This window comes from Doryrhamphus excisus, linkage group LG6 (genome assembly GCF_037039965.1).
Source record: "Doryrhamphus excisus strain RoL-2023G ecotype Guam linkage group LG6, RoL_Dexc_Guam_v1.1, whole genome shotgun sequence".
Taxonomy (NCBI): Eukaryota; Metazoa; Chordata; class Actinopteri; order Syngnathiformes; family Syngnathidae; genus Doryrhamphus; species Doryrhamphus excisus.
This window is the reverse complement of record NC_136362.1, coordinates 23,309,998-23,328,918: the sequence shown is the minus strand read 5'-3', so window position 1 is coordinate 23,328,918 and position 18,921 is coordinate 23,309,998. Positions and strand designations below refer to the sequence as shown.

The 18,921-nt window shown below is 41.0% G+C and overlaps 1 protein-coding gene across 1 annotated transcript; it reads right to left on the bottom strand.

Annotated features, from left to right (window-relative positions):
- Positions 1 to 789: 789 nt before the first annotated feature.
- On the bottom strand, positions 790 to 17,990 carry LOC131138880 (protein mono-ADP-ribosyltransferase PARP6-like). Its single transcript, XM_078791686.1, has 24 exons — positions 17,718 to 17,990; positions 17,595 to 17,637; positions 16,596 to 16,673; positions 15,262 to 15,356; positions 15,136 to 15,196; positions 14,979 to 15,069; positions 14,846 to 14,912; positions 14,626 to 14,775; positions 13,868 to 14,009; positions 11,145 to 11,276; positions 10,959 to 11,054; positions 10,800 to 10,892; positions 8,461 to 8,586; positions 8,317 to 8,382; positions 7,025 to 7,092; positions 3,584 to 3,632; positions 3,326 to 3,438; positions 3,179 to 3,251; positions 3,020 to 3,089; positions 2,362 to 2,441; positions 2,230 to 2,287; positions 2,066 to 2,150; positions 1,847 to 1,983; positions 790 to 1,237 (listed from the first exon to the last, which is right to left on the bottom strand). Exons 2-23 carry the CDS (start codon positions 17,595 to 17,597, stop codon positions 1,887 to 1,889), a joined length of 1,893 nt encoding a protein of 630 aa, XP_078647812.1. The 5' UTR covers positions 17,598 to 17,637; positions 17,718 to 17,990; the 3' UTR covers positions 790 to 1,237; positions 1,847 to 1,886.
- Between the last annotated feature and the right edge of the window lie 931 nt (positions 17,991 to 18,921).

The window sequence follows — 18,921 nt, the reverse complement described above, 5'->3', positions numbered from 1 at the left end:
AACATGAGAGAAGGAAAAGTAGAAGAGGTGTCTGCTGTGGACTGGGAAGTAGCAAAGATCGGACAGAAAGATTAACAGTCTGAATCACAGTGTCATCTTACTGAGAAAATTTTACTAACACTAAATTTATCACACAGCAACTTAACACACAAAAGGTGTTTTTTAAGTTTGAAATGACAAAAAACCCACATTTTTCAAAGTTTGAAATGAAATGAACACTGCAAAGAACAAAACTAAACATCCAGCTGCAACACAATGTTTTGGCATGACTACTATTTTGATGAAAAATATTCCGAACCAAGTCTACCATCCACCTCAAGAAGTGCTTGTTTACCCTGCTTTAGCTTAGAGGTGCCACCCTCATTACTAGAGTACTTGGTAGGGCTAACTCGTCATGGCCGCCGCCATGAACTATAAATTCATTCATTCATTTTCTACCGCTTATCGTCACGAGGGTCGCGGGGGTGCTGGGGCCTATCCCAGGGCACATATCGACAAACAACCATTCACACTCACATTCATACCTATGGCCAATTAAGCTAGCATGTTTTTGGAATGTGGGAGGAAACTGGAGTACTGGTGAAAAACCACACATGCACGGGTAGCCTGCGTGCTAACCACTTGGCCGCTGTGCAGCCACTATAAATTACATTTTTGCAAGTTTAATGTTCTCTTTCAACAACTCAAAGAATGCACAACAGGGTCCCCAACTCGTCAATTGCGAGTTACTGGTTGATCTTTGGGACTTTAATGGTCAAAGAATATTGGGAATTGTTTTTTGTTACGACATCAACGCTCGCCTCTGGGAGAGAAACCAACAGACATGCATTTTGAACACTGAACACGCTCGTACGCCTCCAAAAAATGTCACACTTTCAGGATGGGTTGAATCCCAGACAAGCAGGTCGATTTGAAGAAAGAGTCTTTTAATAGCTGTTCTACCGCACACAGCAGCCATGAGGCAAAAATGCAATAAGAGAAAACTATTGTGCAGAAATTATAAATGCAACTAAAAGCACCATATTAAAGACTCGTGAAAAAGACTAAATACGGGATCTAATTATTGGCGAAAGACTGGGAGAAGCTACCTGGCAGGCAGGAAGACGAAAAGCAGACGACCATAAATCTAGGGGTTGCCGGGCGTCCTGGAGGAGCAATGGAACGACGCCCCCCTGCCACCAAAGGTGTAGCACAGATGAGCTTGTCAGGTAGCTCCTCCCATCAGGACCGCCAGGGTCTGAAATGACGACACAAAACCGTACAGGAAGCTCGTAAGGAAAGCCAAAGCAAAACAACCAAAGAGAAACCAACAGGCTGCTCACCTGAAGCAGCTAATTGGTGTCACTGCAGGGCACCAAAAGGTAATCATTGGCTATCCTGGATGATGTCATCATCTCATTTGCATATCATTTGCACAGATGTTGTAAAATAGTATTGGAAAAAAGGCTAACCTCGTAGGAGAGACAAAAAAGTGAATAAAAAGATCTGAATTAAAATGGAGATTGAGGACTTTCTTAAATGGACTCTTTTTCAGGCCCTTGCATTGAGTTGTGGACTCCTGTAGAGCAGCTACGGCTTTCTAGATCTTCCGGATTCTGCACCCCTTCCAGCAGTGATTCCTTGGATTTCCTGCCTACCGCCCAAGAGGTGTGTGTAACTTGACTCCACCCCCGCCCCACTGTGATTGGTCACTCTCCCAAACGTTCCCAAGGACCCCCGGTGCAGCCCGTGTAAGAAAGTTCAGGTTTCATTGATTTCAGGGCTCACTTCCAAATGCTCGAACCTCATGATCTACTTCGGCATTAGTTAATCAATCGATTGGACCCCCAAAATGTCATGTGACCACCTGTATGGTATATCCGTCCTCCGTATCACAAAAGCTTTTTTCAGCTTGGCCTGGTTGCAATGACGTGTAAAATTTGTCTCTGAATGTCGGAGTCCTGAGTGTTGATGTGGACATCTCCCACGCGGCCGTTTTCATACCTGAGACACAAAATGGCGGCACATTGTTTCAAGGCAGACGCACAACGTTGCGCTGAAGTTGGCATGTTTCGGTTGCACTTACACAAACAGGAAACGTGTGCACACGTGGTCGGATACGGGGCACACCCACACGTTCCCGTGCTTCTTGAGGTCCTTTGTGGTTATTACTGATTATATAACAAACACAAATGTATGCAAAAGAGTGTAGTAAATTAATAAAAATAAAAAGCTTTTGGTGATACCAACCTTCGCAAAGCGCAACACAGTTTAGGTTCCTGCTTTGCAGAAACCTGCCAGGCGGATCCTGCAACAATGAGATAATATCACGTTTAACACGAAGACTTGGAAGATAAAAGCTTGATGTAAAACGTGGCTTACCTGTTGGACTTTATGGATGTGGTTATATTTCTTCAGGAGGTCCTCTTTGCTTGGTATCTGGTGTTGTCCCTTCCCCATGTCTGATGAAGCACATTGGAAGGTACAGACGTACAGCTGAAACCTACATTCATTCATTCATTGCGAGAGGCGGGGTACACCCGGGACTGGTGGCCAGCCAATCACAGGGCACATATAGACAAACAACCATTCACACTCACATTCATACCTATGGACAATTTGGAGTGGCCAATTAACCTAGCATGTTTTTGGAATGTGGGAGGAAACCCACGCATGCACGGGGAGAACATGCAAACTCCACACAGAGATAGCCGAGGGTGGAATTGAACCCTGGTCTCCTAGCTGTGAGGTCTGCGCGCTAACCACTCGGTCGCTGGGCCACCCAACTTACATACAGTGTACTCAAAATCGGCATGAATGTCATGTTCATTTTGGATCAAGAAGGGTTTGTGTTTGTGTGTCACACAGGCTGGATGACAAGAGGCGTCACTCTGCTTCTGATTCCTTATAAAATGAAGCGATATCGGCAAGCAGGACCCAGGAATGATTTGAAGATGGACATGATAGATTTCCATATGAATAAACCATAAAGGGCCCAAAATGAATGTGACAGTCATTAAAATGTTGTGCATCTTCATACCAGAATATCCAAAGGAGATGCTTGAGATTGGGCTTAAATAGATGCCTTTGCCGTACGCTGCTCCATGCATCTTTTAAAAGGACACACGTGTAAATAACAGCAACACTGTACATAAATATATAAAGTGAGTATAAATGTTGATATTTTCCATGGTCTCACCTGAAACTTGGTATTGGAGGCATTAACAAGTCCAGTCCTTAAAATAGAATGCCAGTTTTCAATGTGGGAGCCACTGGGAAAGAAGGAATGTGTTGTTAGGATGAAATAAAGTCGGAATTTGAATGAAAATGTGTTGATTTTGCTCACTGGAAAGCAAAAGTGCTGCCATAAAGCTTGCGGGCGGTTTGGAAGCGGGCCTCTTTGCTGGGGGGGCTGCTGATGAGCAGGAACTGGTGAGGCGTGTGCATGAACGGCAGTTGCTGTTGGCCAGCCAGGAAGGAAAAGAAATGATTTCAATAGATTGTACACATGCGGCTCCAGTGCTATACTACTGCTGTATTGCTAAAGTACACGATGAGTGTACTACTGGTGGTCTACTACTAGCACGGCTCAGCTCAGTCCTACCCTGCTGGCTGGGAGCTTGACCATGTGAGATCTGTTGCTGGATAAAATCCTGACGTGGAACATTAGAAAAAGAAAAGCGAGTGTTTGCCACATGAGGTCCACGTGCACAATACCACGTGCACAATACCACAATCTGAATTAGCATGAGACAGGTCACGCCTGATGTTTATTATTGTGGTTTTTCAAAGGTGTTGAATTATATTGCATCATACGTATTGCATCATACGTAGTCGTCATGCTCCAAATGTCGCTGCCTCATCGGACCACGGTTGTCTCCTTTGGGGCGGCTTTAAGCCACACAAATGGCCACAAGGTGACAGAAGTGCATTTGATAAGAATTTGAATGAAAAAAACAAACATGGAGGCAAGGAGGAGGTGGAAGAGCACGGAGGAGTGTAGCGTGCTGAAGGTTTGCATAGTGGGATGTTTTAACGCATGCATGCATACAAGGTTCAATTCCAAATGTGGAAATTGTAAATAGTTCATGGTGTTATATTTGTATAAAAGTTGTTATTTTCTTGTAAAACTACCTTTGTTTTATTTATGTTGTCGTGTAGTGTTATATATGTGGTATATATGTGGTATATATGTGGTATATATGTGGTATATATGTGGTATATATGTGGTATATGTGTGGTATATATGTGGTATATATGTGGTATATATATGTGGTATATACATATATGTGGTATATATGTGGCATTTTTGGCATTGTGCGACTTATACTCCGTGGCGACTTATGTATGTTTTTTTTCTACCTAATAATGCATTTTTGGCATTGTGCAACTTATACTCCAGTGCGACTTATGTATGTTTTTTTTCGACCTAATTATGCATTTTTGGCATTGTGCGACTTATACTCTGGAGTGACTTATGTATGTTTTTTTTCTCCCTAATTATGCATTTTTGGCCTTGTGCGACTTATACTCCAGTGTGACTTATGTATGTTTTTTTCTACCTAATTATGCATTTTTGGCCTTGTGCAACTTATGTATGTTTTTTTTCTACCTAATTATGCATTTTTGGCCTTGTGCGACTTATACTCTGGAGAGATTTATGTATGCTTTTTTCTACCTAATTATGCATTTTTGGCCTTGTGCGACTTATACTCCAGTGCGACTTATGTATGTTTTTTTTCAACTTAATTATGCATTTTTGGCCTTGTGCAACTTATACTCCAGAGCGACTTATGCATCTTTTTTTCTACCTAATTATGCATTTTTTGGCCTTGTGTGACTTATACGACTTATGTATTTTTTTTCGACCTAATTATGCATTTTTGGCATTGTGCGAGTTATTCTGCAGTGCGACTTATGTATGTTTTTTTTCTACCTTATTATGCATTTTTGGCCTTGTGCGACTTATGTATGTTTTTTTTCTACCTAATTATGCATTTTTGGCCTTGTGCGACTTATACTCCGGAGCGACTTATGTATGCTTTTTTCTACCTAATTAGGCATTTTTGGCCTTGTGCGACTTATGTATGTTTTTTTCTACCTAATTATGCATTTTTGGCATTGTGCGACTTATACTCCGGAGCGACTTATGTATGTTTTTTTTTCCACTTAGTAATGCATTTTTGGCATTGTGCGACTTATACTCCGTGGCGACTTATGTATGTTTTTTTTCTACCTAATTATGCATTTTTTGGCCTTGTGCGACTTGTACTCCGGAGCGACTTATGTATGTTTTTTTTTCCAACCTAATTATGGATTTTTGCCCTTGTGCGACATATACTCCAAAGTGACTTATGTATGTTTTTTTCGACCTAATTATGCACTTTTGGCATTGTGCGACTTATACTCCAGTGCAACTTATGTATGTTTTTTTTCGACCTAATTATGGATTTTTGCCCTTGTGCGACTTATACTCCGGAGTGACTTATGTATGGTTTTTTTTCTACCTAATTATGCATCTTTGGCCTTGTGCGACTTATACTCTAGAGCGACTTATGTATGTTTTTTTTCTACCTAAAAATGCATTTTTGGCATTGTGCGACTTATACTCCAAAGCGACTTATGTATGTTTTTTTCTACCTAATTATGCATTTTTGGCCTTGTGCGACTTATACTCCAGAGCGACTTATATATGCTTTTTTCTACCTAATTATGCATTTTTGGCCTTGTGCGACTTATACTCCGGAGCGACTTATGTATGCTTTTTTCTACCTAATTAGGCATTTTTGGCCTTGTGCGACTTATGTATGTTTTTTTCTACCTAATTATGCATTTTTGGCATTGTGCGACTTATACTCCGGAGCGACTTATGTATGTTTTTTTTTCCACTTAGTAATGCATTTTTGGCATTGTGCGACTTATACTCCGTGGCGACTTATGTATGTTTTTTTTCTACCTAATTATGCATTTTTTGGCCTTGTGCGACTTGTACTCCGGAGCGACTTATGTATGTTTTTTTTCCAACCTAATTATGGTTTTTTGCCCTTGTGCGACATATACTCCAAAGTGACTTATGTATGTTTTTTTCGACCTAATTATGCACTTTTGGCATTGTGCGACTTATACTCCAGTGCAACTTATGTATGTTTTTTTTCGACCTAATTATGGATTTTTGCCCTTGTGCGACTTATACTCCGGAGTGACTTATGTATGTTTTTTTTTCTACCTAATTATGCATCTTTGGCCTTGTGCGACTTATACTCTAGAGCGACTTATGTATGTTTTTTTTCTACCTAAAAATGCATTTTTGGCATTGTGCGACTTATACTCCAAAGCGACTTATGTATGTTTTTTTCGACCTAATGATGCATTTTTGGCATTGTGCGACTTATACTCCAGTGCAACTTATGTATGTTTTTTTCCAACCTAATTATGGATTTTTGCCCTTGTGCGACTTATACTCCTGTGCGACTTATGTAAGTTTTTTTTCGACCTAATTATGCATTTTTGGCCTTGTGCGACTTATACTCCTGAGCGACTCATAGCGCAGAAAATACGGTAATTTAAAGAACGGAAAAAGGGAGAAACCTCCTTTTTTCTTTAGTCTTTCTTTCGGTATGTTCCATGTTCATATAGCCATAGAATATTCTGCGTTGCCTTGAAAGATCATTGGAAATCATCTAAAACGACCAGTTGTATTTTGTTAAATGTCTGGGATTGAATGAGCAAATCTGCCTCTCACTCGAAAAAAGTTGGAATAGCGAGGATATAGAAGATGAATGGAGTGTAAAGGTGACAATAGGGGTGCTATTTCTAGTGTAGATGTCTCTAATAATGTTAAAACTGTATTTAGAATATCCAAAACAGTTTTTCTATGCTCTAAACATGAAAATATTGAATTTGAATCATTCCAATTAACTGCGATAAATGAGCGACGACTGTAGCTCTTTTTCATCTTCAAGGACATGAATCCATGATGCATGCATACCTAATGAAGTGGCCAGTGTGTGCAGTTGCTAAAATCCTGATCTCCTTTGTATCTTACCACTGAAGGAGAGGAACTGCAAGAGGGTCCATCCTGTCCATCTGCTTTTTAATGTCAGAATAAGGACCCTGCATATAAGATTGGGAAACGGTGACATTATAGCCAGAAAAGGCAAATGGGGACAAGATAAGATAGATATGCCTTTATTAGTTGCACATGGGGAAATGTCCCTTCCCTGGACTTCACCATGTTGCAAAGACACCACTGACTGTCTAGAACAGTGGTCTCAAACACGCGGCCCGTGGGCCAAATGTGGCCCGCAGGACACTAGTTTGAGGCCCCCGCCTTGATATGAAAGTTTAAAGTGATATGGATGCTGTATGGTATCATGTACCCAGAAAAAATTATTACGTTTGATTCATGTTCATGTTAAAGGTTAAATAACTGTTAATAGTTATCCTCCCTATCCGTGTGGAAGTGGTAAGTTTTTGGCTATTTAAGTTTAAAGGAAATAACTTGAAGGCTAGCGTTTAGGTCGCTAGCTCTCTAGTTTGCGAGTTAGCATGTGTCTCAAGACCCTGCAGTTGCACAATATGTTGTAAATAAAAAGAGTATAAATGTGACTATAGTCGTGTTTTGTCATGTCTACAGGGCTCTAATAATGCTTTGTTCATTTTAATCTGAAAAAAATCATTTGTCTACCCACCAACTATATGTGGTTTCTTAAGTTTTTATTATTATTATTATATTTATTTATTACTGATTGATTGATTTTCTTTATTCTTGATCTTATTTTGTGTAGAAAAATGAAAAGCAAGATATTTGAGAACAGTGGAATGTTTTATCAGAGCTTTTCTTGTAGAAAATCGGAACCAAAGCAAAGTTTATTCATTTTTCTGTTTTTAATAAATGCGTTTTTTTGTTTTTTTTTTGGAAAACCTGATGCGGCCCAGCCTCACCCAGACCCTAGCTCCAGTGGCCCCCAGGTAAATTGAGTTTGAGACCCCTGGTCTAGAAGGAGCTGAGCATCACAGTTGTTTTGGCTTGTTAAGGTTCTGTCCACATCTCCAGGCGTTTTCAACCCCTGATTGAAACCTCTGTTTTTCTGAGTGGTCATCTTTAAGGGGTTGACTAATTTTGTCAGTGAGCAAGGCATTAAAAGGGCATTTGTTATTGTATTAGAATAAATATTGTTGTCATTTTAGTTGCATTTAGTTATTTTAGAACTCCTTGTAAGATTTTATTATAAACATGATTTTTTTTTAATTTCCGGAAGCCCTTTTGCTGCAATGGGGGTTGAATCATTTTGAAGAAACTGTATTTATACCATATAGTACAAGAGTACCTCTCACCTGTGCCATCCTCCGAATGAACAGGATACTGTCCAGGGCTTTTTGTAGCCTCTCGTAGCTCTTTCTCTGTGACGAGAAAAGAACTTCTTCATCTTGAATTGATCATAGCTTCATACGAAGATGACAGCAGAGTTGTCATAATACCTTCGGACTAAAAGCCAGAATTTTGGGGTTGTTTGGATCTGCAACGGATGGGTAAGGTTCAAATATAATGTTCTTGCGTGGGGACTGTAGAGCCGCCCTGCACATGGCAACCAGCAGGTCCACCACCTGTGGAGCAGAAACAGTGTTGCGTTGACGTATGGGAAAAACACATGGCAACTTCAATCATGATAAAATGGGATCCCAAGTGCAGGAATACATAACCAGCATGGCCGTCATCAAACATACTTATTTGTTTATATGATGCACAACTTCAAGTATTTCCTTAAAACTTAACATACAAGCTGGCAACATGGCTCGAGCCAACCTTTTGATGCTTTAGGTAGATTTTTTTCATCAATGTGGTTATTTGATGTGGCCTGCTGTTTACAAAGTGCCCCCGGAAAGGGGGGACACGAGCCCAAATGACATTTTTACACATACAATCATTCCAGGTGGACTGTGTGAAATATATATAATATAATCTAGATATATATAATACTATATAATATAGTCCCTGTTTAGTCAACTTTGTTAAATCAATGCGGCCCTCGAGTCAAAAAGTTTGCCCACTCCTGTCTTTGCTAGTAGCGGCTTAACAAAGCACCACCATCTCACAAAATCATCATCAAAAGGGTCATTCACCCGAGAACCGCTGCCGTAATAATAATAATAATAATAACAATAATAATAATAATAATAATAATAATAATAATAATAATAATAATAATAATAATACATTTTATTTGTATAGCGCTTTTCAAGATACTCAAAGACACTTTACAAAAGAATGAAGTTGAATAAAACAAGTAAACAGAATAAAAGACACACCAAAATACAACATTCATTGGTTAATACATGAGTAAAAACATGAGTATAGTTAAAACATGAGTAAAAGCGGGGAGGGGCGGGGCACAGCAGTCAGATATAAAAGGTTAGACATTAAAAACAGATTTAAAGAGGTGGGTCTTGAGTTGTTTTTTAAAGGTGGGAAGGTCAGGCAAGCACGGAGTGAATGGGGCAAAGAGTTCCAGAGGGTGGGGGCAGCGATGGAGAAGGCTCTGTCTCCCCAGGTTCGGAGCTTGGTCTTACAGGGGAGTGCCAGGAGGTTTGAGTCTGAGGAGCGAAGGGGACGCGGGGGATTATGTGGATTGAGGAGGTCTGTGAGATATGGGGGGGTCAGATCATGGAGGGCTTTGTAGGTGATGAGAAGAATTTTGAAGTGAATGCGTTGGGGGACGGGAAGCCAGTGGAGGTTTTGGAGGACAGGGGTAATGTGTTCTCGGGAGCGGGTGGAGGTGAGGAGGCGGGCAGCGGAGTTCTGAATATATTGTAGTTTGTTGAGGGTTTTGGATGGTGTACCGTAGAGAATACTGTTGCAGTAGTCCATTCTGGAGGTGATGAATGCATGGATTAGGGATTCAGTGGCAGAGAATGTAAGTGATGGACGGAGTCGGGCTATGTTCTTAAGATGGAAGAATGCTGTCCGGGTTAACTGTTTGATGTGGGGTTCAAATGAAAGGGTATAATAATAATAATAATAATAATAATAATTGGCCAAAATTGGCCTACGATATATTGCATCAATACATGTAACACATTTTGAATTTAATTCATGGCTAACACTTTATAATAAGTTACACAAAATGACAGGACCGAACCTACCTAACCTAACCTGCTGTACGTCCTTCCATCTCCGTCTCTCTGCCTTACCAACCTGTAGAGATCCATCTCTCCATCCTTACTGTTCAACCTAGCGTACAAGTCATCATAGACCTCTTGTTTGGTCTTCGCCACCTCTACTTTCACCATAGCATTCATCTCTCTGTACTCCTGTCTACTCTCTTCAGTCCTCTCCACGTCCCACTTCTTCTTAGCTAACCTTTTTTGCTGTATACACTCCTGCACCTCCTCATTCCACCACCAAGTCTTTTAGGTGTGTCACTATTAAGTTTAAGAAAATTTTGATATCAGCTAAGCAGTTGGTGAGGGTGGAGTAGATATTGGAGGTGGTAGAAATGTATAATTGAATATCATCGGTGTAGCTGTGGAAATTGAGGCCATGTCGACGGATGATATTGCCAAGTTGAAGGATGTAAAGGATGAAGAGAAGAGGACCAAGCACCGAACCTTGGAGAACACCTTGAGGTAAAAGGGCTATGGAGGAGGAGCAGCTATTTATGTGCACGAACTGTAGCCAGGCCAGAGATGAATCAGTGATATTGGGGCTGGTTTTGAGGCGGGACAGGAGGATAGAGTGGCTAACGGTGTCAATAACTATATTTATATTTTGAGGATTGGCTCAACTTTACACGAGAACAATCCTGGAGAACCTTACGGACCTCTGCACCCGTGGCGACCTCCTCCGTGGCTTCAGCCATAACCCCCATGGTGTGATAGGAGAAGACGCAGAGTTCCCTGGTGCACACGGCAGGCTAGGAACGCAACACAACACAATAAGAGTGCGGTTTCACAAACAGGGGTTGCTTGGCGGAATTTACCTTCAACATGGGGCCGTTCTGGAAAACGTGTCTCTCATCACAAACCACGCAGTATTCGTTCAAGGTGGCCATTCTCTGCTCTGCGTACCTCATAACCTGTGGACGTACCGTATTTCATTTTAATAATCATTCAAAAGATATCTGGGCAGAATAAAGCATTTTTGCAGTCTTTCATTTTTTTTTGACCTGCACCAGGAAGCCGTGTTGGAGCGTTGGGGTGGTCTTACAATGCCCGATGGCCTGAGAGAAGAACAGGAGCTCAATCAGCTGCTTGGTGCTGAGTTGAGCTGATGATTTCACTCCTGACACCACCACTCTCTGAGGAGGAAAAGACACCGACAACCATAAGGTACTAAACATGGACTACATCAGGGGTGGGCAGACATTTTGATGCGTTGAGTTAACCCTCCTCTTGTGTTACGGTCGGCACCGACCCGTTTTACATTTGAATGCATAAAAAGAATCACATTTGTTTATTGCATCAAGGCTTTTTGACTTTGTCAGGAAACTCTATTTCAACAAAATAAAACCAAAAAAATTATTTTTACTAAATTTTAAAATGGTCTGGTTGAAATTATGACCACTGTATTGTTGGGTGGGTTTCGACCCGGTTATAATAATATGACTATAAAGCAATATTTTGAGCCACAACTGAAATCATAAGTGTCTAATTAGCCAACACAATGACAACCAGCTCCTCTTCTCATCATGGAAGCTTCAGGGGATTCTCATTTGGACTGCTTTTCCAATATACCAGCAGAAAAACAAGGTCCAGACATGTGAGGTGAATTCACTCATTTGATTGGCTGATTTCACATTTACTATTTGGATCATGGAAAGAATGGAAACAAGTACAGTGAACCAAGATCTGGACCTGTTCTGCTTTTTCATTTCACTTCATAAAGTTCTGTTGCTGAAAACAATAACTTTTTCTACCTTTTCTTGACATGAATATATATGGGTCAAAATTCACCCCAACACCATACATGTTTCTTTAGTGATTAATACTAAAATGAGAAAATAAATAAACTAATTGATTTAAGAGATACATATGTGTCACAATCTGCATCGCCTCCTGTGTGACAGTTTGTGTTTTTCACGTTGTTTGCCTTAGTTCCGGTTTTCATGCTCTTATTTTGTAGTTTTTCCTGTGTTGGTCTGCCCTGTGTCCCGTCACCTTTACTTTCCCTTCTACGCGCACCTGTTTCGAATTTGATTTGTCTTATTTAGTTCAGGCGGGTGCGTTTGCCTTTTGTTGGTTCATTGTTGTCTGCTCTTGGTTGTTTGCTACGTGTTGTATGACAGTGCTGCATTCGCCTGCTCCGAAAATAAAAAGCTAAGCTTTTACCTGCACCATTGGCTTCATCTCTGCATCCTGGGGTCGCATCGCAACACCCGCATGACGAACCGTGACAATATGTTCTATATCCCTCAGTAATAGCCAGGTAACAAAAGAACCTTCAATTTATGAATATGATTCTTTTGAGATTCATTTGACTATTTTTGGAAATTAAAATGGAGGGGTATAGTGACAAAAAAGGTCTACACCAAAAGTATTAAAAGCAACATTTTCATGGACGAGGAAGCCTAAGAAGGTAACCAAGACATGAGAAGCAAATTTGATATTAACTTATTGTTTTTAGTGTATTTTATAGCTGATTTAATACATGGGTCAAAACTGACCTGTTAATATAAGAGATGATACCAGAAAGCTAACACAAGAGAAAGGTTAACAAAATCGTCCAGGGGGCCAGAAAATATATTTAACACACACACATTATTTTACACTTACAATTCTAACATTCTGCATTGAATTAATTACGTCACCTTGGAAGGCAAGTTGTAACAATAAAAGAATAGAGAACAGGCTGAATAGGTGTAAGATATGCTAACACAATGCTTATTCAGCTACACCAAAATAAACATGAACACAAAAGGTGTCCAGTGTCCACTTTTTTCATTTATAAGTCGCTCTGGAGTATAAGTCGCAGGAACAGCCAACCTATGAAAAAAAGTGCCACTTATAGTCCGGAAAATACGGTATGTCTTCGGAATCGGGCGTTCGGGTATATAAAAACGTATAAAAAAACGTATAAAAACGTAAAAAATAAATCACTGAGCCCACATGATTAAGACTCAGAGGGGAAATGAAGAAGAAAAATGAAGGGGAAAATATTGATTTACAAATATTTGTGAGAGCTCGCAAATCTTTTATGAGGGAACCACGAATCACGTTGCAAAAGCTCACAAAAGTATTGCATTATGTCATAAAACCATGTGACGCTAAAGGACACACTTGTGGTCATGGCTTGCTTACATGTAGTGAAAACGGGGTGGAAATGCATCTTCAGTATTTGCCCATCCCTTAATGCGCAAATGTAGAAGTATAAAGTAATACTGTAAATATTTATTCCCTAGGCGGCCCACTATGTGCCATTCGGTTCTTGTACGAGCAGGAGCTTGGTCCGCATCACCAGTAGTAAGTCCAGCCTGTTTCCAGTGAACTTTGGCCTCTGCCAAGGCCGCCCTCGGTAACCGACTCTGTTCATAATTTTCACAGACGGTCCGGTTCAGGGGCCGTCTGTGAAAATGGACGATGTGGTCCTGATGGCCTCTTATTGCTGTGACCTTCAGCGTTTACCGGGACGGTTTGCATCCCAGCACCTCCTAATCAGAGGCCGTGGTTCCCAGTCGGAAAACTGTGGAGTGCTCCCTCCGGGTTGGGAATGAGCCAGAAGGCAAAGTTCTTAATTTACCGGTCGAACTACGTTCCCACCCTCACCTACGTATGGTCATGAAAGAACGATATCGCGGATACAAGCGGCTGAAATGAGTTTCCTTCGGAGAAGAGCTGGACTGACCCTAAGAGATAAACATCCCAAACATCTTGAAGTGGGTACAAAGCTCACCTTTCCACTGGGGGTGTACGTGAAGAGTTCTCCAGATGGATTCTTGATGTTGTACGAAGTTGTGTGATTGGTGAATTGGTTGAGTTTCATGGCAGGCAAAACGATCCTTCCTCTCAGGCTGCGGTCTTGGATGGAATTGGATCTGTCGGGTGATCAGATGTCAAGAACTGCATTGACAAATGCTCTGTTTTGACTGATGATGTTGGAGATGTGTTCATGCGTGTCGTAGTTTGTACACTCTTAAAAATGCTGGGTTGTTTTTTTGACCCAACCGCTGGGTTGAGCCTGTTGGGTCATTTAATTGGGTCATTTTTATTCAATTGGGTATTCTGAGAACCCAATTTGCTGGGTTACATCGGTTGGGTGCTAAGTTATTTGCTGCTGGGTTGGGATTTCCATTATGTTAAAATAAAAATAAAAATAAAAATAAAAATAAAAATAAAAATAAAAATAAAAATAAAAATAAAAATAAAAATAAAAATAAAAATAATTTGCTGGGTTGAAATAACCCAGCAGTGTAGTAAATATGAACCCAGCGTTGGGTCATATGAACAACCCAATTTTTGGGTTAAAATAACCAACCCAACTTGTTGGGTTAAAATAACCCAACGCTAGGTTGGTCCAATATTTAACCAGCGCTGGGTTGGGAAAACCCATATTGGGTTGTTTTTAACCCAGCATTTTTAAGAGTGTAGTTTGCAGTTTGTAGTTACCACTTCCACACTCTGCCACTACAACCAGGAAATGGACTCACGTACTTGGACAGCGGCATCCAGATGCTGAGTCTGGCACCAAATTTCTTCATGGTTCCGCTAGGCCTGAACCAGCTGTGCTTCCTCTTCTGACAGACGACCATGTTGTCATTTGTCAGATGTTTCCACTCTTGGGATATGAAGGCTGCAATTACACTGTTCAGCACAAATAAAGTATGGATCTTTCCCAACAAACAATAGTGACGAAGATACTAGGTGCTTCTACCTCTGCAGTTGTTTCCCAAGCTTGAAATGATGTCTATTAGACGGCTGGAAGACTTGAACTGTGGGTTCTGTGGGGAGAAATGATGTAAGACCCAAATGTGATCGCTTGTGTTAGCAGCGGCGTGGAGGCTTGCCTGGTCCATCCAGATATTGCGACAAAGACAAGTGCAGGCGGACAGTGATGGGCTCGGTTGGATTTACACTCCAGGCCTTGGCCGCCTCCCCCTGTGGACACCAAACATGAAGTTCAGGTCCAAACATAATCGCTCAACAAGTCCGATGTATGCTTACATCCAAAAAGTTGGCTTTAATGTTCAAATCCACGTCGATGTTATCAAGCCACTGATATTCCCTGGAAGGAGAGGAAAGATGGTGGGATTCTTTGTTTCTGATGTGATGATATATTTGGATATTCACCTGGTAGAGACTGCGCTATGGGAATAGAGACTCCTGACGGCCTCAACGTCCGTGTCCAGTCGGGGGTGGCAGGTGGGCTCAACGGCGTAGTGCCCCTCCAAGGACCAACCAATCACGTTAGTTTTCATACGTTGATACAAGACAGTTATTGCGTCATAACTCGGGCTGACAGACCATTCAAATATTGAATCGTAATTAATCACATTTTGTCTGTAGTTAACTCATAATTAATCACACCTAATCAGATAGTAAGACGTTTTTATCCATAATAATAAGTATGGATGTTCGATAATAAAATATCCGCCCACCCATAATATTGATTTTTAATATTGATTGGGGCGGCCCCCCTGGGGGATCGTGGGGAACTGTCGAGGGGGGGGGGGGCAAGGCTTTCATTTTAATGCAGACCTACCAACATGTACAATAATAATAAAATCATAATACATTTTATTTGTGTAGCGCTTTTCAGAGTACTCAAAGACGCTTTGCAGTGGAGAAAATAGGAACTAAAAATAGAGTTGAGTAAAATTTATAGTACTTGGGGGGTGCTTCTGCCCCGTAGGGGGGCATGACAGAAAATAATTGAGAAGCCAATGGGCTGCCGCATTGAAAAAAAATACTTTTGATGTGATGAACTGGGTTATTTATTCATTCGGTTTTTGGGTCTGCTGGCAGTCAAAGGACTTCATAATTGTCCTGAATATTTCCCCTTTATACGACACCCCTGGCTGATAGCACTCATCATAAATCAATCGATGTATGTTCACTTAATCCATGTGATCGGTATCGGTATTTCCGTCCTGGATGATCAATATCGGCAGCATCAATCCCTGATCTGAGTATCTCTAATGCGTTCACTAAATCACTAAATCTCTCTGGAGCTAGTGCGCTGCTAATGCTATTTACTTCAGCTATGGTCACATTGACACAAGCCCCCAAATAGCTGTCCTCAGCTATGCCTGCCTGTTCATCTAAACAACACTAGTAGGCTATGCCAAGGTATGACTGTATAAATGACAATACAAAAATACAGATATCAATCCAGTAACTCCAGGCGATGATCTGTGACAACTCAAATCACAGCGACAGGAGCTTCAAACAACTTTCTGCCAGGCTTTGAAGATAAATTTCTTTCCTCTTCTTTCTCAGTTTCTGCTGAATATTTGCCTGCGCTTGTCCGTCCACAGTCACCACTGCTTCCTCAAACATTAATCACGCGTCAAAAATAATAGTGCTGGGAAAGGGAACTTGCATTCATGTATTATTTGTGCAATTAATTTTGACAACTTCAGCCTTAAAGGACATTTAAAGAGACGTGGATGGAAGATGTTTACCTCTGAGGTGAAGTCATCCTCGCTTCCCTCACTTCCCTCACTTTCCTCACCGTCACTCCATTGATGGCCCTCGGTGTCCTAAACAGTTAAATAAGAGATAAAGTACGTGATTAAATGTACAAAATACTGGAGAGAGCAGGAAGAGTAGAAGGGGCGTCTGCTATGGACCAGGAAGTAGCAAAGATTGGTAAACAGGAAATGAGAAAAGCGTTGAAAAGGATGAAGAGTGGGAAGGTCCTGATGGACCTGTGGAGGTATGGAAGTGTCTAGGAGAGCTAGCAGTAGAGTTCCTAACCGGGTTGTTCAATGGGATCTTAGGTGGTGAGAAGATGCCTCAGGAATGGAGGAGAAGTGTTTTGGTGGCCATTTTTAAGAACAAGGGCGATGTGCAGAGCGTGTAAAGCTAACGAGCCGTACCATGAAGTTATGGAAAGAGTAGTTGAAGCTAGGCTAAGGGCAGAGCAGTAGTATGGTTTCATGTCAAAACAAGAGTACTACAGATGCAGTATTTGCTTTAAGAATGTTAACAGAGAAGTACAGAGAAGGTCAGAGGGACCGGAGTGGAAGAGTGAGGTTACAGGCAGAAGAGCTACAGAAGGTGGAGAATTTGAAATGCAATGAAGATTGTGAAAAGGAGGTGAGGAAGCGTGTGCACAATAAACTTATCAGCCCCACTGAAACCACAGGAAGTCACCACTCCACATACCAGTCTTACTGTCGTAACAAAAGAGCTAAAACATCACACAGAAACGCAATAGCAACAGACAAAACACCACCACTGAATAATGTAACCAATAGCTACGTGAGCAGACAACAGTCTCTTATGGAATGGTTGCATTCTTTTTCAATGCAGCGAGCGACACTGTCTGTGAGCTTCAGTATTATTGTTGATGTTTGCAGATCCTGCCCATAAAGGCTGATGTTTGATATATCTGTTGTATTGGCTCTCGTAGTATCAACTTGGAAGAAAGACTCAAAAAAATGTATATATGGACTCACCATGAGCAACACTTTTCCTCACTTTGCTATTAGATGGTATTCCCTGTAATGAACATAGATATTCCACATAGGATTATTGTGTTCCAATACAATGAATGGGGTGTTTATGGTGTGCGTACTTACCTCCTTTTACAGATAAATCTTGCCCATCCACATCCGTCACTTAAGAAAACGGAAATATCCGCAAGGAGTCCAGGAATACGGCGTGCTACTTCATGGCCTGGTTGGTCCTGTGTGTTGCTGTCCTCTAACCGATCCGCGATCCAGACAGGAAGAAGTCCACATGTTCAGTCGGGGACTCACGGATGGCCTCATGTGATCCTCCAGGCCGAGAGTGGTGTTAACTTTTCTGAGCCACTCATGGCAGGCTGCAGACTCCCCTGAGGTGACAACAAATTGATTCAAAACACTCGCTCATTTTTTTTCGGTGTGTGTGTGTCTACTTTGACCTTAATCAGCAGTTAACCCTGCTGCTCCACAGTCTGGTCAGATGACACACTTCTCGGCCTTCGTGCATCAGGGCTCTCTCATTAAGTGCTTTTCTCAGCCTAATCCACTTAAACTAGTAAGAGCGAGTGTTTGGTCTGGGACTTTTTTTTTAAGATGGCCATATGTTCCTTTAAAACAGGGGTCTCAAACTCAGTTTACCTAGGGACCACTGGAGCTAGGGTCTGGGCAAGGCTGGGCCGCATCAGGTTTTCCAAAAAAAACAAACATTTATTAAAAACAGAAAAATATACAAACTTTTTCAGTGCTTTGGTTCCGATTTTCTACAATAAAAGCTCTGATAAAACATTCCACTGTTCTCAAATATCTTAATTTTTATTTTTCTGCACAAAATAAGATAAAAATAAATAAACAAATCAAGAATAAAGAAAATCATTCATTCATTCATTTTCTACCGATAATAATAATAAAAGGGCAAATAATAAAAACTTAAGAAAGCACATATAGTTGGTGGGTAGACAAATGATTTTTTTCAGATTAAAATGAACAAAGCATTATTAGAGCCCTGTAGACATGACAAAACACGACTATAGTCACATTTATACTCTTTTTATTTACAACATATTGCGCAACTGCAGGGTCTTGAGACACATGCTAACTCGCAAACTAGAGAGCTAACGACCTGAACGGTAGCCTTCAAGTTATTTCCTTTAAACTTAAATAGCCAAAAACTTACCACTTCCACACGGATAGGGAGGATAACTATGAACAGTTATTTAACCTTTAACATGAACATGAATCAAACGTAATAATTTATCTGGGTACATGATACCATACAGCATCCATATCAAACTTGCGCGGACCGCACTAACATTAAACT